Source organism: Tursiops truncatus, chromosome 1, assembly GCF_011762595.2.
Source record: "Tursiops truncatus isolate mTurTru1 chromosome 1, mTurTru1.mat.Y, whole genome shotgun sequence".
Taxonomy (NCBI): domain Eukaryota; kingdom Metazoa; phylum Chordata; class Mammalia; order Artiodactyla; family Delphinidae; genus Tursiops; species Tursiops truncatus.
In genome coordinates, this window is record NC_047034.1 from 75,996,153 (window position 1) to 76,020,043 (window position 23,891).

The 23,891-nt window shown below is 39.1% G+C and overlaps 1 protein-coding gene and 1 long non-coding RNA gene across 7 annotated transcripts in view; both read left to right on the top strand.

Moving 5' to 3' along the window:
* Positions 1–361: 361 nt before the first annotated feature.
* On the top strand, positions 362–15,122 carry ANP32E (acidic nuclear phosphoprotein 32 family member E). 2 transcript variants are annotated; one of them, XM_004317762.4, is made up of 7 exons: positions 362–719; positions 3,564–3,713; positions 4,197–4,319; positions 5,436–5,601; positions 6,672–6,853; positions 11,977–12,031; positions 12,768–15,122. In XM_004317762.4, exons 1-7 carry the CDS (start codon positions 666–668, stop codon positions 12,836–12,838), a joined length of 801 nt encoding a protein of 266 aa, XP_004317810.2. In that variant the 5' UTR covers positions 362–665; the 3' UTR covers positions 12,839–15,122. The 2 variants fall into 2 exon arrangements, with proteins under 2 accessions (XP_004317810.2, XP_019775532.1); XM_019919973.3 differs by lacking the exon at positions 3,564–3,713.
* A 2,994-nt stretch (positions 15,123–18,116) lies between these two features.
* LOC117309655 (uncharacterized) overlaps positions 18,117–23,891 on the top strand; it is a 72,731-nt gene continuing 66,956 nt past the window's right edge. For all 5 annotated transcript variants that reach the window (XR_004523965.2, XR_012333348.1, XR_012333349.1 and 2 more), the window contains exons 1-3: positions 18,117–18,250; positions 18,778–18,920; positions 20,840–20,995. This is a non-coding gene — a long non-coding RNA (uncharacterized lncRNA). The remainder of the gene's footprint in view (positions 18,251–18,777; positions 18,921–20,839; positions 20,996–23,891) is intronic.

Sequence of the window (23,891 nt, forward strand, 5' to 3'; positions counted from 1 at the left end):
GGATGCTTTCTTCCTTCCTTTAACACTAAAATCAGGCAAAACAAAAACAAAAAGAAACCCGACAGGCTTCAAAACCGTCCGATCGCCTAGGGAAAGCGCGCCAATCACACAAAGAAAAGGAGGGGGGCTACTGGGATTCAAAATCATTTCCCCGGGACGAACACCTTCCTGGACCTATCGGAGTTAACTGCGCGCTTGGTCGTAGCCAATAGGCACAGTGTTTCTGGCTTAGGTCCGCCCTAAAGACTGATAGACATTTATGTAACCCAATGGAGTAGTGAGATGCTGAAGAATCAACCAATACATTCGGGAGGTGGGTGGAGTGTAGGCCAGGGGGTTGGCGGTGCCGTGTCATGGAGGCTCAGTCTCCGAGCAGCCATTGAAGGGGAAGGAACTGCGGGTGTGTGTATGTGTGTGCGTGTGAGTGCGCGCGCGAGTGTGTGGACAAGAAGGTGGGGGCAGCTGAGTTAGAGTCCCAACTCCTTGGACTCCATTTGCTATTCCCTTCTTTCTCCCCCACACCTATCTGGTGGTGGTGGTGGGCGTTTATATTTGCATTTCTTTTCATTCATTTCCAAATCTTTTAAAATTTTAGGGTTGGGGGTAGTGGGAAAGGCAGGAAAAGGTAAGGGAGGAGAGTAGTAGCAGAAGAGCAGGAGGAGGACATGGAGATGAAGAAGAGGATTAACCTGGAGTTAAGGGACAGAGCCCCGGAGGAGGTGAGATGACTCAGCCCCCTCCCCTTCCTCACCAGCCCTGTATTCGGAGGATCGGGTTTCTGGGGGTCCTGGAGGGTGTGTGGGGCGGGGTAATGAATTAACCCCCATCTGGGGGTAGGGCTGGGGGAAAATATTTAATTTTAACTTTTAAATCATTAAAATCTTTTACTTAAAATGGCGAAGGGTTTAAGTTTCTAGGGGCGTTTTTGTGTGTGCTTGGGGGCTAAGCCCCTTCGCCTCTCCCCGAGTCAGACGTCCTGGCCTCGTGGAGGCGGGAAGCGGGGTGTTGGGGGCCGCTCGGCCGCTTCGCTCCTCACGTTCCAGCTCCTTGGGGCCGGCGGCGTGGGCGCGACCCCCCAGTCCCACTCGCCTCTGCCGCAGCCATCGTCGCCTGAGAAGTTAGTCCAACTTTTCTGCAGTGCTGCCAACTCTTGTTTTTGGGCTGGGGGGCGTCTCCGGCCTCGAGTCCCCTGGGCGTTGGACGACGTCGCGCCGGGCGCGGGCTGGGGTCGCTCGCGGAGTCCGCGGACGGCCCACTGCTGGCGGCGCCCACTCCCCCGGGAAGCGGTGCGCGCCGCCCGCCGCCAGGCGGAATCTGGGTCAGCGGCCCGTTCTTCGGCCGCGGGTAAGTTTTGGGACTCGTCGCAGTGGCCGAAGGTGGGGAGAGGACACGAGGCTTTATCCCCTTCGTCCCCCCGCGGTGTAACGAAATTCGGCGTGTCGTAGTGGTGGCTGCAACTCCAATTTTGATCCCTGGAGACGGTTTCACAAAACTCAACAAACGGGTCGTAGAAGTTTCGTGTTTTCAAGATGGGCTCGGCGAAACTAAATGATGCGCTCTCGCTGCTGTCGCCTTAGTTAAAGAGACGGGGTTGGGAGGGGCCACGTGAGGCGGGGTCGTGGTCAACTTTTCGGGGGTCGGGCGGGAGGCGTTTCCGCCTCCTTTTCGCGGGCGCCTCCTCGGCTTCACCCAGCTCTCCCCGCCCGGGGCGGAGGCGCTAGGGGAACGCGGGCTGGGAGGCGACCCCCTTTTTCCTTGGGGAGTCCCCGCCCCTTGTGGGGTTTCCCGTCGGTCGGAGCGGCAGGTCGCGAGAGCGGGGCCCATGGCCAACGAGGAACCTCGCATTTCTGGTCGCAGAGGAAAATGTCTATAGGGTCTTGCTGATTGCGGCCTCTGAAAAAAACCCCAGAATTGCAATATAAGGGATATAATTTTTTTCCAGCAGGGGTGGAGGTGGTGCTTGTGCATACCAGCGTGGAGGATGAGTAGGGTCTGTTCGGTGGGCTGTGGCGGCGTGAAGGGTGGGAATCCAAGGTCCTTATGTACTTTTTAAAAAGTCTCTGTTTTGCTGAAATTGGTAGATAGCAGGGAGGAGGAAACAGTCACTACTATCATCCCACAGATAACTTGAAGTTTCCTAGGGCCTAGTCTTTAGGGGCTTAAGGAAAAAACAAACAAAATCAAAGTTAAAATGCTGTCTCAAAGAAGCACACATTTCGAATACTCTTTTATGTCTTGGGTTGGAAAAGTGGGTTTGCCCCTCCTTCCCCATTCTTATACCTATCCTATCCCTAGTAATTTCCTTGCCAGTTTTGGGGAGTGCCGGATGTTGCCTTTTTGCAGCCTCTCCTCCTTCCCCTGTGGTGTAATAACGGTCTTCTATTTGTATAGCCCTTTACAGTTTACAAAGCACTTTTCGTGTTTGTTGTTTCCTCCTTCCGACAGACTTGTAAGGTGGATGGTATTGTTGTAGAATCCAAATTAGCAAAAGGAGTCTCAGGGCAGTGAAGTTACTTACTCAAGTGGAAGAACTGGTTTTCTGACACCAAACCTAGTGGCCCTCTCTCCTCCACTCAGCTAGACTAGGAGTCAGAAGACAAAGTGGAGGCACAGCTCTGCCACATACTGTGACTGACCCTAGGCAGTCATGCTTACCCTCTGGGCCTTGGCTTCCTCCTCTCTAAACAGATTATGATGCCTTCTTTGCTTCCTGAAATAATTATGTCATGTTCAAATAGAGAAGGTAGCATTCCTTGTGCTAATTTTTATTTCTCAAAATACCTCAAACATATTTTTGCATTGAGAATGGAGAGCCAGGGTTTCCTGCCTCCCTCTTAAGATTAAGTCCATTTAGGCCCACACCGGAAAGTTTTGTTACAACTCTGACCTAAGAGAGGATCCAGCAACCCCTTCCCAAGACTGGGGAGAAGTCACAAAAATTCTACCAGGGTGGCAGGGGAAAAATAGCATTTTGTCAAGGATGTGTTGTCCTGGGTGATAATGTTTCGCCTCGATATTAGAACAAGTAACATATGAACGCTGGGCTGTCTCAGAAGGAGCTTTCTAACATTTCTTCATGAAGGCTAACAAGGTATTTTTGAGTTTTGGTGACATTTATCAACCAAAATAAGGGGGTTTAAACTGAAAAAGTGAATAAAACAATTTCCTTTCTTCTCCCTGCTGTTTTAGGACTCACTTAAATCCTTTCTCAGTAGCCTTGGTATCCCCTCATGCATAAATATATGCCCTGATGTTGAGGGTCTTTTTCATGAGGGTCAGAAACAATTTTCACATGGGACCTTTTTCAAAGTCTTATTTTTTATGCAATTAAAATTTTTTTATTAGTGATTTGAAGCAGGCATTGAACTTCTTAGTCCAAGTTTAAATTTAAAAAGTTAACTTATAATGATGACTTAAGACTGTATTTCAATTTGGGGGGAGAATGAAAAGGATCTATATGAGGGAATTGATGGTTTTAATATTCACATTTCCAGAGTGTCAGGACCCAGGTCTTTTGCTAAACAGACTGCAAACTAAAGAATCATTCATATTCTCTCTTATAGGTGACAGAGTTGGTCCTTGATAATTGCCTCTGTGTCAATGGGGAAATTGAGGGCCTGAATGATACTTTTAAAAAACTAGAGTTTCTGAGTATGGCTAATGTGGAACTAAGTTCACTGGCCCGGCTGCCCAGCTTAAATAAACTTCGAAAGGTAAGCTGGCACTAGGCGTGAAAGCATCATGATTTTGATGCCGTGGGCTATTATGTATATTTTTTTCCCAAATGAAACAACCATTCTGCATTTTAATTAGAAGGTTCTAAGTTTCTAGAGGTAGGAAAATGGGGTTTTGTAGGATTTTGAAATCAGCTGTCATATTACTTTTGGAAATTTAAATTGACTAATGAAATCGCTTTATGGCATGAATTTAACATCTACCAAATGTTTTTCTTTGAAACATAAAATCCAACTATTATACAACTGGAACCAAAACTGAGTTAGAAGTCTGTTATATAGAGATTCTAATATTTTATTTGGCAGTCATAGGTGGGATTTTGGAAATTAAAGACTGTGACAGTCCCTTGAAGCCAGAGAGAATGACAATTGTTTTCTTCTTTAAATTGATACATTTGAGAAATCTTTGATGTGTCCTAAGCCTTCACCATTCTTTGTTTTCTCCCCATGTTGAATTTATAGTTGGAACTTAGTGACAATATAATCTCGGGAGGCTTGGAAGTCCTGGCAGAGAAATGTCCAAACCTTACCTACCTCAATTTGAGTGGAAACAAAATCAAAGATCTTAGTACAGTAGAAGCTCTGGTAAGTGGAAAGGTTTGTCTCTGGACTTGCTTTTTTTGGTTGAATTTTTCTGAGATTTGCTTGAATTTTATCTTACTGACTTGTATTTATGTCACTCATTTGAAACTTCTGAATTTCTTATATGTCGTGATCTAGATGATACTGCTTTATTTTCCTTTGGAGTAAAACATTCAGATAAATTTTTTAAAAATAAATTTATTTACTTTACGATTTTATTTTATGTTTTTTGGCTGCGTTGGGTCTTTGTTGCTGCGCGCGGGCTTTCTCTACTTGCGGAGAGCGGGGGCTACTCTTCGTTGTGGTGCGCGGGCTTCATATTGCGGTGGCTTCTCTTGTTGCGGAGCACGGACTCTAGGTGCGCGGGTTTCAGTAGTTGTGGGTCGCGGGCTCCAGAGCGCAGGCTCAGTAGTTGTGGCGCATGGGCTTAGTTGCTCCGCGGCATGTGGGATCTTCCCAGACCAGGGCTCGAACCTGTGTCACCTGCATTGGCAGGTGGATTCCTAACCACTGCGCCACCAGGGAAGCCCCAGATAAATTTTTAAATCAGTGAGAAATTTATTTTATCATCAACTTCAGGAGCTGAATATCTGGTTTTAAAATTTCCAGTATTTTCTTAAATTCTATTCCTTTTTCTTTCTTCTTGATTATTTTTATTTGCTCCTTTGCTTCCTGGTATGAGGGAAGGAAAAGGGGATGAAGTGAAACTCTGAAAATTGTTGCTCTGATTTTTTAAAAAAAGCTTGGGAGGAGGTTGAAATTGTTGAAAATAAGCTTGACTGTGGATTTAAACTAACCATGTTATTGTTGTTGCCTATTTAGGCACAGATTCAGTCAACAAAGTATACTGAGTGCATACTATGAGTAAGGCACTAAGCCAGGTGCTAGAGATACAGCAGTTGCCAAAACAAAGTTCCTACTCCCGTGGAGTTTAGGTGCCAGGGCCTCATTAAGAGAATTAGCTGTGCTTGATATAATAACCCTTCATTATAAAATTCTAAAAATCCAAAAATCATTCTCTTGATTTAAAGTTTTATACATGTTCTGGTTCATGAATTAAAAATAAATAACATGAGTTTTTAAATCTTGAATGTAATTTTTAACTTTTTACTTTTCCAGCAAAATCTTAAGAATTTGAAGAGTCTTGACTTGTTTAACTGTGAGATCACAAACCTGGAAGATTATAGAGAAAGTATTTTTGAACTGCTACAGCAAATCACATACTTAGATGGATTTGACCAGGAGGATAATGAAGCACCAGACTCAGAAGAAGAGGATGATGAAGGTAATCATTCTTAATACTCATAAATGTGTCACAGTTATAGCCTCCAGTCTAGCTGGCAGATTAGATTGGGCCTGGGTATTTAGGTGTGGGGAAAAAAAGACGTTAGTAAGACAAAAATTTAAAAACTCATAGCCCTAGTCTTGTATTCATTCAGATTTCTGATAGCTTTGGGGAATTTAATGATTGTTATAATATTAAGCTCCATGAAATTTTATATTTCTGTAAACTTAACCACCACCCAGTAAAAGTGGTAACTTTTAAAATAGTACTAAAAAAAAAAAAAGAACCATTCATCACATAATTATCCATACAAGTCACAAAGTAGAAACAACCCAAGTGTCTATCAACTGATGAATGAACAAAATGTGATAAATCCATACAATGGAATATTATTCGGCCACAAAAATGATTGAAGTACTGATACATGCTACAGTGTGTGAACCTTGAAAACATTCTGCTAAGTGAAAGAAGCCGTACTCAAGCCACATATTGTATGACACCATTTATATGAAATGCCCAGAAGAGGCAAATTCATAGAGACAGAAAGTAGATTAACGGTTGTCAGGGCTGCGGGAGAGGAGGATGGTGAGTGACTGTTAATGGATATGTTTTTTTTTGGGGGGTGGTGGTGGTGATGGAAATGCTCTAGAGAGTTGAATATACATTTTTGGATAAATGGGTGACTAATAGATCTGATGACAGAAAAGCTGTTGTCAATAATGGGACACTGTTACTACTGGTTGAAAAGTTTTTCACATGTAAGAAGAATTTGATAGATAAACAGTGTTATAAAATGATGGAATGATGGACAGGCAGATTTTGAAGTGTCCACAAAGTAAAATAAACTTCAGTCCATGTAATGTTTTGATGAAAAATCTATACGTTGGGAAAATTTTAATATTTAGACACCATATTTCTCAAACAGTAAATGGGATGTTATAAAAGAGAAATCTTAAAAAAAAAAAAAAAATCACCCTGATATACTTTCTACCCATTGGCTTACGAGTTTGAGGGGCCAAGGCAAAAACATTTGCCTGGACATTTGCTTATCTTTTAAAATATTTTTAAAGATGGAGATGAAGATGATGAAGAGGAAGAGGAAGATGAAGCTGGTCCACCTGAAGGATATGAGGAAGAGGAAGAAGAGGAGGAGGACGAGGATGAGGATGAGGATGAAGATGAAGCAGGCTCAGAACTGGGAGAGGGAGAAGAGGAGGTGGGCCTCTCATACTTAATGAAAGAAGAAATTCAGGTGAATAGACCTTCTTATGTGCACTGAAAATTAACTGTTTAGGCATAGGGTTAAGTAATATAAAAAGTAAGCTGTGTAGAAATCTGAGAGTTGTTTCTAACTTGTGTGTGTGTGCGTGTGCCTATCTTTTTTCCCACTGCCCCTCAGTTCATATTATATCCAGATAATAAACCCTATGATTTTACCTCCTAGATAGCTTTCAAATCGGTTCTTCTCTCAGCAGCATGGGACAGTGGAAACATTTTACAAATGTTTCTGAGCCTCAGTTTCTGCATTTATAAAACTGAGATTATACCAACTTCATAGGGTCGTTAAGGATTTAACAAACTAACATGTGTAAAGTATCTAGTTGCTGGCACGTTATTTGTCACGTGAAAACTTTCCCCTAATTATTTCTTGCTTATGCTTTTCTAGTAGTTTTCTAAATGGTCTCTTTGAGAACAGCGTCACCACTTTGTTGTATCCTCCATAGTGCTTGCCTGTGTAGTCTGCATGCAAATGTGATCATATCACTGGCCTGCTTGAAACCCTTTAATGTTTCCCTGTTGCCACCAAGACATACAAGGCCCTTCATTATCTAGCCTCTGCTACCTTCTCTAGCTTCATCTCCCTCAATACCAAATTAAATCATCACACGAAGCTATTAATGCCTTTCTGTCTGTATACACATTGTTTACTCTATCTGAAATGACTTTCTACCCATGCCTTCTGATGAACTTTACTTTCTTTTTTCTCAGGTAAACATAAATATACTAAAGCATGTAAAGTGGACTGATTTTATGTACAACTCCATGAAATTTTATATATGTACATACTTGTGTAACTACCACTCAAATCATGCCTCGTGATTCTTATCTTTAAACAGTCAACTCTGGCGTTGCCTCATTATTGAAGCTTTCTGTAATTTTTAAGAGACAGTCACTCCTTCCTCTGTTACCTTTGAACCTTGATTAGGTGTCTGTTGCCTGTAGACACTTCTGTAAAAACTTGTTTATTTGGCCACTTTCTACTAGATAGCTCCTTCAGGGGAGGGCTGTTCATTTTTCTATCTCAGCATCCAGTACATTGACTGGGACATAGTAGGTTCACAGGAAATCAGTTGACTTGAACAAATGATCTTTAGTCCCTGGGAGTTTAGATAAGTTATTTTCTCCTAATGTTAAATTATTGAGTTTTGTTTTCATAATTCATAATTTAAAGTAATATTTATTAAAAATAACATCTCTTATTTAGACTAGAAATTGTATTTTTGTTTGTTCTCCTAATGACTTTTACATTAGTTAGATAGACAGTATCACTAATTAATGATGATGTTTCTCAGATACCATTTTTTTAATAATTTTATCATTTATTTTATCTATTTATTTTTGGCAGTGTTGGGTCTTCTTTGCTGCGGGCAGGCTTTCTCTAGTTGCGGTGAGCGGGGGCTGCTCTTCGTTGCTGTGCACGGGCTTCTCACTGCGGTGGCTTCTCTCGTTGTGGAGCACGGGCTCTAGGCGTACGGGCTTCAGTAGTTGCGGCACACGGGCTCAGTAGTTGTGGCTCATGGGCTCTAGAGCACAGGCTCAGTAATTGTGGCGCTCCGGCTTAGTTGCTCCACGGCATGTGGGATCTTCCCAGACCAGGGATTGAACCCGTGTCCCCTGCATTGGCAGGCGGATTCTCAACCACTGCGCCACCAGGGAAGCCCTCTGATACCATTTTAAATATGAAACTAGTGTAGAAAAAATGGGACTTAAACTTGTTTGGGGCTTTCGTGAGTTAGCTTTACAATAATGAAGAACAGAACTTTTAAGCATTTTAAGTATTCAGGGAGAAAGGCAACCTATTCAGTTTACATCAGCATACAACTTGAATATTTTTCCCCTAAGTTTTAATTTACTTAGTAAAATAATGGACTTGTTATTTTGCAGTTTGACTTTGTTTTGTTTTGTTTGTTTGTTTGTTTGTTTGGCTGTGCTGTACTGCTTGCGGGATCTTAGTTCCCTGGCCGGGGATCAAACCCATGCCCCCTGCAGTGGAAGCACGGAGTCCTAACCACTGGACCACCAGGGAATTCCCTGCAATTGACTTTTTATTTTCTCTGCCAGTAATTCTTCTTTAAATAGTATTAAGTCATTTAAAAATGACCTTCAGCTAACTGCAAATGTTTATGTTTATCATTCCATTGAGTAATGGGAAATATTAACTAAAAATGATGTGGAGTATAGAGCAAACATCTCTAAGATAATACATACAACATTAAGTCAATGTGGTAGCTGGGACCAGAAGTTTTCAATCATGATGAGATAATTTGGATGTTTTTTAAAATGAAGTCTTGTTTTTATTTTTAAAAATAAATTTATTTATTTTATTTTTATGTATTCTGGCTGCATTGGGTCTTTGTTGCTGCATGCCGGCTTTCTCTAGTTGCGGCGAGTAGGGGCTACTCTTCGTTGCGGAGCACAGGCTCTAGAGTGCAGTCTCAGTAGTTGTGGCACATGGGCTTAGTTGCTCCGCGGCATGTGGGATCTTTCTGGACCAGGGCTCAAACCCGTGTCCCCTGCATTAGCAGGCGGATTCTTAACCACTGCGCCACCAGGGAAGCCCGAAGTCTTGTTTTTAGAAGCTAAGAGCCAGAGAAACTTCAGAGACTATAAGACTTAAAAAAGAAATTAGAAGGAAATAGAAATGGTATTTGATTAGCTCTGTTTTGTTTGAGTCTTGTTTCTATTTCAGCTGCTCTTCAGAGGTAAGGAATTAATATGTATAAAGAAGGACTTATGTAAGTGTAGTATACTTCATTAAAAATGGAGATGGGGGCTTTAGAAGAATTGGGAATTATGGTGTTCTTGAACTATTCATAGTACAAATGAGGAAACATTTTATTACCCACTAGTTAGGAACTAAGACCATAATCTTTACAGAGCAAGTCTCTGGTAATCTAATAGATGATATATTTTTTTAAAAGGCATAAAAACATGAATTGATTAATCATGTTTTGTTTAAAACAAAATCCAGAGAAGTGATTTGCTTTTTAGACTTGGGCTTTTCTAAATTATCATGAATAAATGTGATTAGTATTTCAAGTGGCTTTTAAAAAATTATAAATATTTAAATACCCTCATTTATCATTCCTTGCAGATTTGAAATGTTTAAAATGTCCTTTTCTTTCTCCTTCTTTTCCTCTCTCTTTCCCCACTCTTCCATCCCCTCTCTCCTCTACCCCTCTTCTCTTCCTTTCTTTTCTTCTTTAAATGTAAGCCCACACATTCTCCTGATTTTTACTATAGTTCCTTAGTTTATTTGCTACCCCATCTATTGCTTATGCTCCTGGCAGCTTGGGTGTTCTGGTATGGAATGTTTTCGTGTTTGAATTGACTGTATAAGAATGATTTCTGATATAAGTGTCATGCAGTTTAGTTTCTCAGGGGCTTTAAGCCAAATGCTGGAAAAATAGGTTCTGTTTAATATTTATAGACACAAATAGAGCTGTGGATACTTTGAAAAGTGTGGGTTGTCCAAGTTTTTCCTAACTACCCAGCAGTTTTTAACATTTGCCATTTAAACTATTTTTAAGGAGGGGTAAACTATTTTGGGGTTGGAGGGGGGACCCTCCAATCAACCCCTAGCTTGATTCCATTTTTTCAAACATATATTAGAACTTAACCATTTGGAACACAACCAAGCACAAGGCGGTAACTGTGAAAGGTATACGTAACAAAAGACATTTTCTTTGTAGGAGAGTATTCAAGCCATTATTCTAATCCTGTTTTCTCTTTTATATTCAGTTCTCTGGTAAGCTTGTTGATCTATTTTCTGAATCCATAGCAGATTAAAATTGAAATAGTAACTAACTGCAAAAGAGAAGGCATAAAAACTATGGAAAGATACAACTCAAAGTAGAGGCCAGGGTCATTTTAAAAAGGAGAAAACCATCTTATATATATTAATAGGCTTTGAGAGAATTGGCATATACTAATTAGTGTACTGCTCATGGTCACAATGGTGACTATGACAATTCAAGAAAAAGATTTGTTAGGTTTAGCATAAAATGGTAGAAGTGTGCAATGTACTTTAGAGATTTTATCCCAGTTGGCTAAATTAAAAAATAAATGGTTATGATGTTTCAAGGCTATGTTTAAATCTTAGCTATCCAGAACAACTCATTCCACAGGGGTTGTAGATCAAGTTTTATTGTGATTTTTATTGACATTTGCTATTTTGATGTGTAGATTTTTAGATGTAGAAGGAACTTAGAGATCTTTCTAGATGAATACTTTCTTTCATTGATTGGAAAACTAAGGTCCAGAGAGATTAAGTGACTTATTCAACACGTGTAGCTGTGTTCAGGCTAAGATTCAGGTGATCCTTCCTCAGTCTATAAAACAGAAGACTGTGTCTTTGAAATAGTCAAAAGTTACTCTGTCCATTAGCCACCGGGCACATTTGTTTATTTAGTTAAAGTAAAATAAAATTAAAACTCAGTCCCTCATTTGCACTGGTCACATTTCAAATGCTCAGGAGCCACCTGTGGCTAGTGGTTACTGTATTGGACAGCACAGGTACAGAACATTTCCATTGTTGCAGAAAGTTCTTTTGAACGTTGCTGGTCTCAAACATAACTTGTTTTCATGAAGAAACTAGATTTAGTTGGGTTTTTAAAAAAGACCTCTGTAAGTGAGGCAGAGGTTGTCAGAACACAGGATGACCATAGTTTTTGCTCCTATTGGAATGTATTATTATCAAACAGTGAATAGCCCATGTCATGGCTTATTTATTCTCAAACTGAATTTTTTTCTTTTAACTGAAGTATAGTTGATTTACAGTGTTGTGTTAGTTTCTGGTATATAGCAAAGTGATTCAGTTATACATATATATGTATACATATACATATTCTTTTTCATTATGGTTTATTGCGGGATATTGAATATAGTTCCCTGTGCTATACAGTAAGACCTTGTTGTTTATCTATTTTATATATAGTAGTTTGTATCTGCTAATCCCAAACTCCTAATTTATCCCTCCCCCACCCCCTCTCCCCTTTGGTAACCGTAAGTTTGTTTTCTATGTCTGTGAGTCTATTTCTGTTTCGAAAATAAGTTCATTTGCATCATATTCAAACTGAATATTTGAATCTCAAGGATGAAGAAGATGATGATGACTACGTTGAAGAAGGGGAAGAAGAAGAAGAAGAGGGTGAGTTACATTAGCCATTCAAAAATCCTAAAAAGCTATTATTCATGGATTTTAAAGAATGAGTCTATAATTCAAATTATCACTGATCTCTTTGATGTTGGTAACATATAATAGAATTCCTTGAAAGGTGTAAAACCTTTTTTTTTTTTTGGTGTAAAACCTTTTTTAAAGAGGAGTTTTCTCAGGGTATTCATTAATTCCATTTAAAAGAAAAAAAACAGCTTGTAACATTTATTTTCTAAACAGGAATGAAGAGATAATGGAACCATAAGCTCAATTTATTATTTTCTTAGGGCCTTTCATTTTGGAGGGGGTGAAACTTTATTTATAAGAGAAGAACAGTTGAACTCCAGATAATGCCCGTTTTAGATTTGCTCTCTGCTTCTCTTTACCTAGGCCTTTCAAGAAATTTAAAAATTCACTAACAATTCCAATGATGTCAAGCCCTTGGTTTTTTGATCTGTACTTCATGATTTGGCCACAAGGGTGCATAGCAAGCTGTCATTATTTATGGATTTCTAAGTCTATTAAGGCGCATAGCAAGCTGTCATTATTTATGGATTTCTAAGTCTATTAAGGCTGTTTCAATACTGAAATTGAAAGTAATGCAGAGGAGAAACTTAACCTATAATTTTCATACGCCATTAACTTTTCACTAAGATTCAAAATTCTGTAGCTTAACAAATATTCATTTGTTAAAATTAAGTATTTTACAGTTTTCCTTTTACTCTTTCAGAAGAAGAAGGTCTTCGAGGGGAAAAGAGGAAACGAGATGCTGAAGATGATGGAGAGGAAGAAGATGACTAGATCATTCTAAGACCAGATTCCCTAATGTTCCTGGGTGTGCAATAGAGTGATCACATCTTCTTTGTTTCTTCATGTACGATAGCTATCCCTACAGAAGATAATGTGTAACTTTTTATAGGAAAAGTGTGGTTTTACTATTTTTGCCTTACCATTCCAAATAAGATTAACTAGTCTGTTAATGATCATATTGTATGTAGAGACAAATTTTCATTGACCCCATTGTGAAATTCCCTAGCAATTTATTTAGAATCTTAATTTTTCTAATTGAAGTTCACTGTGTTAGTCATTTTTAGTATAATTAAAACATGATTGCTTTTACACAGGCGTAATATGGTGCATTTCATTCATAGGATTTTAAAGTTATTTATAAATTAACTGAAATCACAGTTGGCTGGAATCTGGAATGAAAATAGTCTCTTGAATGATAAGTTGGTTATTTTTTTAGGGGCAACCCAGAGATCTTTAGTTTGAAGGCAGTGACTTTTTTTTTTTGGCTGAGGGTATTTGGGTGCTTTTTTGTCACATGAGTAGCTTGGAAAGTAGGAGCAGAATAGTAAAGGTTCTATTCAACAATATAGTTCATGGCTTTTGTGAAGGCTTCTAAAACCTTTTAAGCCAGGTGACTAAGAAGATTTTAGTTTCCAAGGAAAAATTGCTTATACTGATTTCAGAGACATGTAGGAGAGCCCTTTCTTCAAGTCGAAGATCATGACCTGCCAACGGTTGTTATTTTGTTTTGTTTTAAGTGTGCATTCTTTGTTTTCCTCTCAGTGATTCTTTTATGATCACCTTCCTTTCTTGTTTCACTCCCCTCTTCTCAAAAAAGAGTTGGGAAACTTATGGACACCCAAGATGACTTTGTCTTATACCTCAACCACCTTTTCAGACCTGTCTTAGCTTTAAACAAGCTAAGTGAAAGAAATTGAGTATTTTCTGAAATAGGAATATTATTATCAATACAGTTTTATGCAACAGACTCTGCTTACTGTAAATCTCTTTCTTGACAAGATGTACAGACTGTATTAGGAGGATGAAGAAAGAAAAGAAGCAGAGGAGGCTCTTGGAAGCAGCATGTGTGTTCCTCAAAAGTCAGAACAATTGCCTGTTGATAATTAATGAGACATTCAAATCAGATTAGCTTTCCAAGTGATTTAGATACCACTCTGCAAAGTACTTCTAATTTTCCTGAGTAGAACCTTTAATTATTCTTTCTATAGTTTTAAAGCATTACCAGATATAGCATTTAATTGAAATATACTGGACAGTTGGAAAAATATTTGAAACTAAATCAATATTAAAATTAAGATTTGGTTTCAGGTGGATGTCCATTAAAAATAGAAAAATATTTGGGATAACTGTGAGTGTGTGTTTCCTTATACAGCTACTAAATATAATATTATGAGTAGGCAAGTACATCCCCTTTTTTTGTTGTGGAGGCTCCATGTTCAAGGCAATTGCTTTCTTAATCTTGGCTATCTAAAAATTTTTTCCCCTTTGTTTTGAATATTTGTAAGTTTTTAAAAAGTTAGTATCAGCAAATTAATTGAAGTTACACTTTCGTACTGGGACACATTTAAATTACTGAATATAGTATTGCTTCTTTTTTGGTTTAAAATGTATGACTTGGGGATTTAAAGTAAAAAATGATGAAGTTATTTGTGGATAAACTAAAAAATTTGCATAACTGACTGAAATAAAACTGTTGGGATAAGTTTAGTGGGGGGATTGGAATCTCCAAAAGGCTAACATTTTACTCCTTTTTAACAATTATAATGCCCTGTTTTAGTCCGTTAAGGGTTCTCATTGCATAGTATGCCAGATTATAAAATACTTATTTTAAAAGTTAAATCTATATATTGACTTTCTTATCAATCATCTTATTGTGCAATCAAAATGAGAGTTCTTTGGTTTGAAAACAACACTTAGAGCCTCCAAAAAACTTTTTAAGACTTACTTAGCTTTGTGGGTGGTATTTTCATGCAAATAAGTAAGGGTGGGTTTTATATTTTGTAGAAGTTTTTGGTCCTATTTTAATGCTCTTTGTATGGCAGTATGTATATAGTGTGTTGAATTCCTCGAAACCCTCCTTAAAAACTTTGAAGTTAATACTTTTGTGCAACTGTGTTTTGAATAAAGCCATGACAGTGTTAAAAACAAAAAAATGCAGTACTCCTCATTATTCTTTTATTATTTCTGACTGTTCCGTGTTTTTTTTTCTGTGACTGCTGTAACTTAAAGTTTTTGAAACCGAATTGCTTCAAATAAATTGAAGATTTGTTGTTAATGATTAGTTTCACTGTATGACATTCATTTTTTGAACACCACCATTGGGGGCTTTGAAGGTCTTTTTAGAAACAGAATCAGCTTGAAAGTTAACATTCAAACGCTTGGATGTGATATGAGGTACTACAATGTAATAGTTTAACTCATCAGCTTACTAACTTTTTTTCCAAAGAGCAGAAAAAATTGATTTTCCTTTTTGAGTTGCAGATTGAGCCAGTACTTTTTGTATTTTGATTTGAAGTAATAACTTATTACCTACAGTTGAAGTAACTATATCTATAGTTAACTAAAGTGATTATAAACCTCTTGTACACCAAATAGTTTTCTAAAATGAGTGCAAAGTCTCCATTAATACTGTATAATGTTTACCTTCAGAGTCCTTAGGTAATGTAAGTATAAATAATTCTTGCATGTTAACCTTGAGTAAATCCAACCTGATTCAAACATTTTTTTCTGCTCTCATTTTGGCTTTCCTGTGATAAGTGATTTTTAAAATGTTTCATTTGTAGACAACTCGAATCTATTTTATAAAGTCAAGGCATAAGTGTAATGTTAAGTAATGTTTTCATGATTGCTTTACAGTTTAATATCGAAAAGGTATTTTAATTATGGAATTCTGCTTCCTGACAGATGGAAAATATTGAAGTATATTTCAACTGCAGGAATTATTTATTGAAATTAGTATGGTATTTTTTGGTTTTATGGCTTAAAATATTCAAAGCCTTTCCCCTCTTGGTTAAAGAAGATTGTAGAAATACACTAAAAGTTTTTGGTGGAGGTGTTAGGCAAAGAAGCAATTCTGTGACAGATTGTGAAGGTAAAGAAGCAATTCTGTGACAGATTGTGATTCAAAAATACTTTTATGTATTGTTTATTCCTTGTTCTATATTTTAAAGAGAGGCTTTGGAACACGTGACATTTATTCTCCCTGTTGCTGAAAATTTCCCCTCTGTTGTTCCTAGTACTGGATGCAATGATATTCTGCAGCTGTTGCTTAATAATAGCATTCTACTACTGTATTCCTTCTTCATGTACTAATCAGCCTAAGATTTGAGAACCAGGCTTGGGTAATTTGGCCTGAGGCAGCTACTTGTGTTACTACTAGTCTAATGAAGAGCCCTAACTTGAAGGAGAACAGATTCTACCACAAAATGGAAATTACAAAATGATTTCCAGGAGAATCTTTAAAAAGGCTTTATATATTGGTAAAATACTTTTATACAAATCTAGCCACTTTTTTGGGTGGTAAGACCCTGAAGCAGGGTTATCCCATGACAGCAGTTCTGCTTGAGTAGGAATCAGAAGCAAGTATGACTTTCAATGTTATGAATATTTACAAATAATTTAGATTTTTGTTGAGGCATCATTTGTACCTGGTTACTTATAAAATGGACACATCCACATTACTTGTCAATACTGACGCCACCAAATAGGCACACAACACTGGTGAAAACAACTCATTCTAGCTGTTCAAGAAGTGACTTTGTAAACAGTTCCCTATTTTCTCTGATTCTCCTATTAAATACTCAGACGGCACCATCTTGCAGATGAAGGCCATGACCTGTGCCCTCCACTTTAGTTGTAACTTTTCCTGGTTAGACTCACTCCACAGCTCCAGAATTAACTCACAGAGGCTATTGGGTTTCTCCACTGGAAGGCATTTTCTCCCACAGTCATCTTCTCTTGGCACCAAGAAGCCAGTAGCAGTGTACTCAATGGAGCTCAATGTCATTTATATAGACAGCTGTGTCTGAGGAATACTAGGGTTGGTAGAAGAATCTATAAGTATCATGGAAGGAACTGAAGTTGGAGCAACTATATTTCTTAAGAACCAATGACAGCAGCAACAGAGGAAGCTAGTGTCTGCAAGGGAAGCAGCAATTACCATCACGCTGCAACTCTAGCAGAAAAGCCAGTGCAGGTTCAGAGCTTTTAGCTGTGCACCCCGTCCCCGTTTTCTGAGAATATTCTGAGTTATGAACAGACTCATTTCTGCAGTGTTGAGGATTTATTATTTGTAGGAAATGAGTGAACTCTTCCTGAACAGGATTCCAGGTGAGGGGTCTTATTTTTACCAAGCTATCCATATTGCGATATGTGGAGGGAAATTTCCTTTTTTTATTGTTTCGACATATTTGGCATCTTATCCTTTTGCAGTACTGCTTGATTTCCCAATGCCAAGGTTCCTGGGCTGTAAAAGTCAGTTCATGATGGATCAGAACCCTAGAAATCAGCCCCATCCATCTTGCTTTTACTCCATGCCCTTCTCACTTCAAGGACTCCAGCTTTAAGACTGAGTTTCTCTAAAACCTGTTTCTCGTAACACTCCTCTGGGGCGAACCAACCACATCTTGCAGGTAATCTTATCCCAGTATCATTGCTTCAGATTCTTGATAGCAGCCTGGAATAAACAGAGCGGGAGATTTTACTTAAATGCTTATATTGAAATAAAGTAGTCTTTTAGGGTATGTCTTTGAGGCTATCTGTGGTAGTCCTGTGGGACACTTGCCTCTTCAAATTTTTACCTGAATTTCCCTAATCCTCTACCACTGAGATATAAAGCAGTTTTTCTCTTCCTAGGGGATTGATTTTACATAAAGGCGCCCTCCAGCGATTCTGGAGTCTCACGCAGTAGGAAGAGGACCTGAGCGTGCTGGGGAGAGAGCAACAGGACTTGAAATTACAGAAATACACTCTAGTTATAGAGAAAAATAAATAAAAAGCGCCAGTCACTTTAGAGTGTGCCACTAATTTCATTCACGGAACACACGGAAGAAAGTTCTGACAAACTAAATTCTTAGATTCAAGAGCGGAGTCAAATAGCCAGGAAATTACGGACGAACAGGGGCCACCCGAATTGCTGTGCAAGGGCGCTTTCCGAGACGCCTCGGATTGGGCCAGAAATGCCGCAACCCGGTCACGTGTCTTCGCCCCGCCCTCCCCGCCTCTAGATAAACGAGGGCCGGGGCGCCCCCTCGTCTTTAGGTCAGGGAGCTGCGCATGCGTCAGCGAGTTGCTCCAAGTCGCGCCGGGAGCCTGGGCGCCAAGGGTCCCGCTGAAGTGTTCCCTCCTCTTCTTCCTCCTCTTCCTGAGTCCGCCAGCTAACGCGGACTGGAACTCTCCCGGAAGGTGGGGTCCTTACGACCTTCCTTTTCTTTACTCACGTTTTACAGCCCTCGCTTAACGGTTTACAGAGCTTCTGTTTCCTTTCTACTTTTCAAATATTGCATGATTCTTAGTCCCACATTCACGAATATCATCCGATTTAACGACTATAAACTGAGATGTGTTATGTCTGTTTTCTAGATCTCTAAATGCGATTCGAGCTGAGGCCACTTTGTTTCTCCCTCTCCTTGTGCCTTTCTGCTTCAAGTTTGCACTTGAGTGACCTTCGTTTGGTGGTGAACTTTGCTTCTTGTCCCTAGGAGTTAGCCAGCTCTGCGGTTCCTATTCCCATTTTCCCTATCTTAAAGCCAGAATTTCTGGATTGATGTGAGCCTTAATAGTTCAGTCAAGTCGGTACCTAAGGACGAATCAATTCTGGAAAATATTAGAGCAACCAACTATCTGGAGGGAAGTCACTAAAAGATGACGCTCAGCCCATATGTAAAATGATAAAGAGCTGTAACATATGTACGATCTTTTCTGTCTCCTAGAATGAAAGAACGCTTCTACTGGGAAAATTTTGTAAAGGTCAGTTTGCAGGCTTTTAGTTAAGGCAACTGAATTGTAGTTTGTTAGAAGTGTCTCAAACTATTGAAGAGAAATTGTCATCAAATTATACTTTTTATTGGAATCGGTAAGTCACCTTTCAGAGACTATTTGATTCAGTTTGTCTTGTACACCAGAAAGGTTTCTTTGGAGGTATGGAAAATGAAGGCAAACGAATTCTTGTATACACAATTTTTATAAAAATATTAAAGGATGGGGAATTCCCTGGCAGTCCACTGGTTGGGACACCACCCTTTCATTGCAGAGGGCACGGGTTCCATCCCAGGTGGGGGAATTAGGAGCCCACAAGCCGCGTGGTGAAGAAAAAAAAAAAAGAAAAAGCGTTCATGATTTTACAGAATTAGCAACTATAAATATTAAACCTCAGTAAAACTGATGCCAATCCTTTCTCAGGCATTTTCAATGGCTTTTGCAAAACAGCCAAAAAATTGGGTAAAACAAAGGCCATCTTCTTCATTTAAAATAAAAGATGAGAACATACCTGGCTTTTTAGAAGCCAAGATCTGTTAGGTAACAGCATTTCTCAGAAGAGGATTTTCCTTTTGTCAGAAGTAAATATTTAGAAGTTTATTTATTTAGTTCTCCTTGTGTTGAGGGATTGTGTGTGTTTTCACCATGGTTTTGATACTGCCACAGTACTCAGAAATAATTATTAGCAGAGGAGGTTGATAGTGAATTTGTTTTTTACAACCCATAGGACATTGAGAAGCCACCTGCTGAGAAAGGGGCTATTGCCATCTGGTCTATGTTATGAAGCCAAATCATTACACTGATCCCATAATAAACCTCCTTTTCTTTTTGTGTCATCTGTTTTCCCTTCCACCACTGTTTTATATTAGCCTCAGGTTGCTGTTGGAGTTCAGGGACAAATAAGAGGTCATATAATGTAGGTCATTGCATAATGATGAAATATCAATTCTGTAGTCTGTCTCTAAGGCTCTGTCCTTGATAATATAGTGTGCTGTGGTGCTTATGAAGCTTTCACTCCACATTAGATATTATTGTTTTTAGCTCACGTGACTGTATAAGTTCACTTTCAGGTTTTTATGTGTTCAATCTTTATAAGTGGCAGTTAACGGATGAAGAAGTGAGGAGGTTATGCACAGTATTTCAAGGCAAGGAGGCCTGTAGCTATGATCAAAGGCAAAGGATGTAGAAAAATGTTCATTTAACAAACTTTTTAATATCTTTGTTTAAAGCACCTAAGTGCTAGGAAAACAAAGATAAATAATACACAACCCTATCCTTTGAAAAACACAGTCTAAACACAAGATTATGAACTGAGAGAGAAAATGATGGAAGGTAGAGAAATGACTGAGCTGACAACTTGTGCCCAGGAAGCTCAGAGGATGCCAGAACCTTGACTTGCTCACTTCAATGAAGGTCTCATCTTCCATTTAGCATGGCTTAATTTTGTCAACGCAAAGTTGATCAGCCTGTGAGGGACAGGCTTGTGCCATGAAAACTCACAAGAGGCTAATGTCTAAACCAGAGGGTCAATTTATTGCTTTATAGGGAGATGGTATAATTACATTGACTGTGGTGTTCTTTTATTTTTTTTTAGATTTTTTTGATGTGGACCATTTTTAAAGTCTTTATTGAATTTGTTACCGTATTGCTTCTGTTTTATGTTTTGTTTTTTTGGCCGCAAGGCATGTGGGATTTAGCTCCCCAACCAGGGATTGAATCCACACCCCTTGCATTGGAAGGTGAAGTCTTAACCACTGGACTGCCAGGGAAGTCCCAACTGCAGTATTCTTGTTCAGTGTTCTTGTTCAATAGGAATATAATAATATCCACAAATGTGAGCCCCAAAAGTAATTTAAAATTTTCTTTTTAGCCATATTAAAAAAATAAAAAGAAACAGGTAAAATTAATTTTAACAGCATATTTTATTTAACCCAACTTATCCAAAATGTTATAATTTCAACAGGTAATCAAGAAAATTATTACTGAGGTAGTTTATTTATTTGTTTTTTCATACAGAGTCTTCAAAATCAGGGGTGGATTTTATACCTACAGCACATGTCAATTCAGATTAGCCCTATTTCAAGTACTTATGTGGCTATGTGAAGGTCTAGGATATGCCTTTCCTAGAAGAAGTTAACCGGGAGGCCAAGATAATAATCAGAAGACTCTCTGGTGAGCATGGAATCAGAACGGGGGGTGCTGGATAGTCTTGAAGGATACTTTATTGGCCTGACAAGCATGATGAACCTACCCTGATCCAGTAGAGTGTACCTTTTTGGTGGTTTTAGAGTTTGTTGCATTTAACATGTCTTGCATCAGCAGTAATACACTGATACTGCCAAATTCTTCTTTTGAGTTTATGTAAATCACTTTTTTCTATTAACATTTTATTCAAACAGGTTTAAATTTTTTTTACCTCTTTTATATTTAGTCATATTTGAATGCAGACTAGTCAATATTTGGTTTGTATGTTCCTAATCTCTTCAGCCAAACAGTTATTCTTTCATGGGGTTAATACTTTCTATATCTAGCTAATTTCATCCATGATGTGTTTTCTAAAAGTAAATACAAATTTATTATAGATGTATTTTAAGAATGTAAATTACAACCATATTACCAACAATTTGGAAAATAGAGAAGAACAAAATTTGCCCCAATACAATAATTGCTTATTAAAGTGCATATTTTTATTTAGTTGGACTAATAGACTGTAAATCTATATTCTGTTTGTTTTTTCCCTTCATGTAATAATACATTAAAAAAAGCAGTTTCCCGCATTTTCAGAATTTCAAATGAAATGAAATTTCAAAACAAATGGAATTTCAAATGAAATAGAATTTTTTAATGTGTTTATTAATTCCATATCTGTACTCATACACAGATTGGCATGATAGATTTTTTAAAACATCCTTTACATGTAGTTATATATATTTTATAGCCTTTTTCTTATTGTGATAAAAAACCAACATGAGATCTACCCTCTTAACAAAATTTTAACTAAAATTTAACTACATTGTTAACTATAAACACAATGTTGTACAGCAGGTCTGTAGAACTTTTTCATCTTGCATAATTGAAACTTTATACCTATAGCCTTATTTTAAATTAATATATTAATTAATTGTTTTTTCTTTTACACCTGGGTGCCCCAGTGTTGGAGGCCCCTTGTCCCAGACTCCTTCGTGAGGAGTGTGGCTCATCCCACCTATTAAGCAAACCCCAGTCCTCCTCAGTACCTTCCCTCCTACTCAGAGTCACAGTGCAGCGCCGCCTTGGCTCAGGGCCTGTGGCCAGGTGTCCGGGACAGGGCTCTGGCTCCGACGCTGTGCAGGGGCAGGACAGCCGGAGGCCAGAACGGGGGAGTGAACTGAACACGCAAGGGGCGCAAGTCTCTTCTGGGGCAGTGACGTGAGCCCCTGGCCAGGAACCATGGGGCCCCAAGGTCCAAGGCCAAAGCAACCCGAACGCACATCGTTGGGGCCGGTTGTTCCTCCCAGCAGTAGTGAGGTGTCTAGAATTCGTCTCAGGAGACCATCGCTGCCTGTACCTGGAGCCTCTCCCCTGAAGAACAGACTCAGGGCACCGGTCTCTCGGACCCAGCCCAACTGCCAGCACCCTGCGATGGGGAAACTGGCCCATTTACCCAAGCCCCTCCATCCGGAAATGTTCTCTTTTCAACAGCATAGGGGACGGCTGCAGGCTGGGGCGAGGGCCAGGGCCTGGTCCAGGTGGGTGGAGTGTGGGGTTTCCCAGGAAGGTAAAAACAGAGTGCAGTTGGAACGCGCAGAGTATACTTTGTGGCTTCGGGTGTGTGTGGAGGTGTAAATGTGGGTACAGATGGAGGGGCACGGAGGGAATGCGCTGGGACGCGCTGACTGCGAGAGGTGGCTCAGAGGATGGCGGGATTTGAAATAGAATTTTAATCTGTGGGTATGGCATACTTTATCCAATGCTTTTTGAATATTTATCTCTCTCTCTCCTTTATTATTGTTTTTCACTCTAGTGAACACCTTGACATTGTGATTACTTCCCCATATTTTAGGATAGTTCCTTAGAATAAATTCCCAGAAGTGGAATTTATAGGTTAAAGGATATTAATATTTTTATGACTTTCAATTCCAAAAGGATTTTTAACAAACTATCATTGATGATGAGAGTAACAGTTTTATTTCACCCATCCTTGTAATGGTTATATCTTTCTTCAAACATTTATTTAACAGGCTTATCCATTTATTTTTTCATTATTTATTGAGCACTTGCTGTGTTCCAGCAATGTTCTAAGCACTCATGACACAGCAGTGAATAAAACAGACAAAAATTCCTGCCCTCATAGATCCTCCTGGGTGAAACAGTCAACTAGATAAATAAATGAAATATGTGTGCTAAAGGGGAAAACTAAAGCAGGAAAGAGAACGTGAAGTGTCATTGGGGTGAGCATTTTAGAGTGGCTAGTAAAGGTTTCATTTGAATAAGTGACAAAATTCTAAAAAATGTTTTAAATTTAAATCACAAACCTACAGAAAACTTGCAAGCATAGTAGCAAAACCTTTTTTTTCCTGAACCATTTGAAAGTCAGTGACTTACCTATATAATGTTCCACCTTCCCCAAATATTTCAGGGTGTCTTTCCTATAAACAAAGACTTTTTTTGTTTTGTTTTTTTTTTGGCGGTACGCGGGCCTCTCCCTGTTATGGCCTCTCCCATTGCAGAGCACAGCTTCCGGACGCGTAGGCTCAGTGGCCATGGCTCACGGGCCCAGCCACTACACGGCATATGGGATCTTCCTGGACCGTGGCACGAACCCGTGTCCCCTGCATCGGCAGGCGGACTCTCAACCACTGTGTCACCAGGGAAGCCCAAGACGTTTTTTTACTTAACCAAAATGTAACCATCAAAATAAGGATATTAACCCTGATACATTATTACTGTCTTATCCTCATCCCTACCCCCCCATCAAATTTTGTCAGTTGTCTCAATAATGCCCTTCATAGCAAAAAGATCCAGTTCTCCGTTATGACTTGTTACATTTAGTTATCTTGTCTCTTTAGTCTCCTTCAGTTTGAAACAG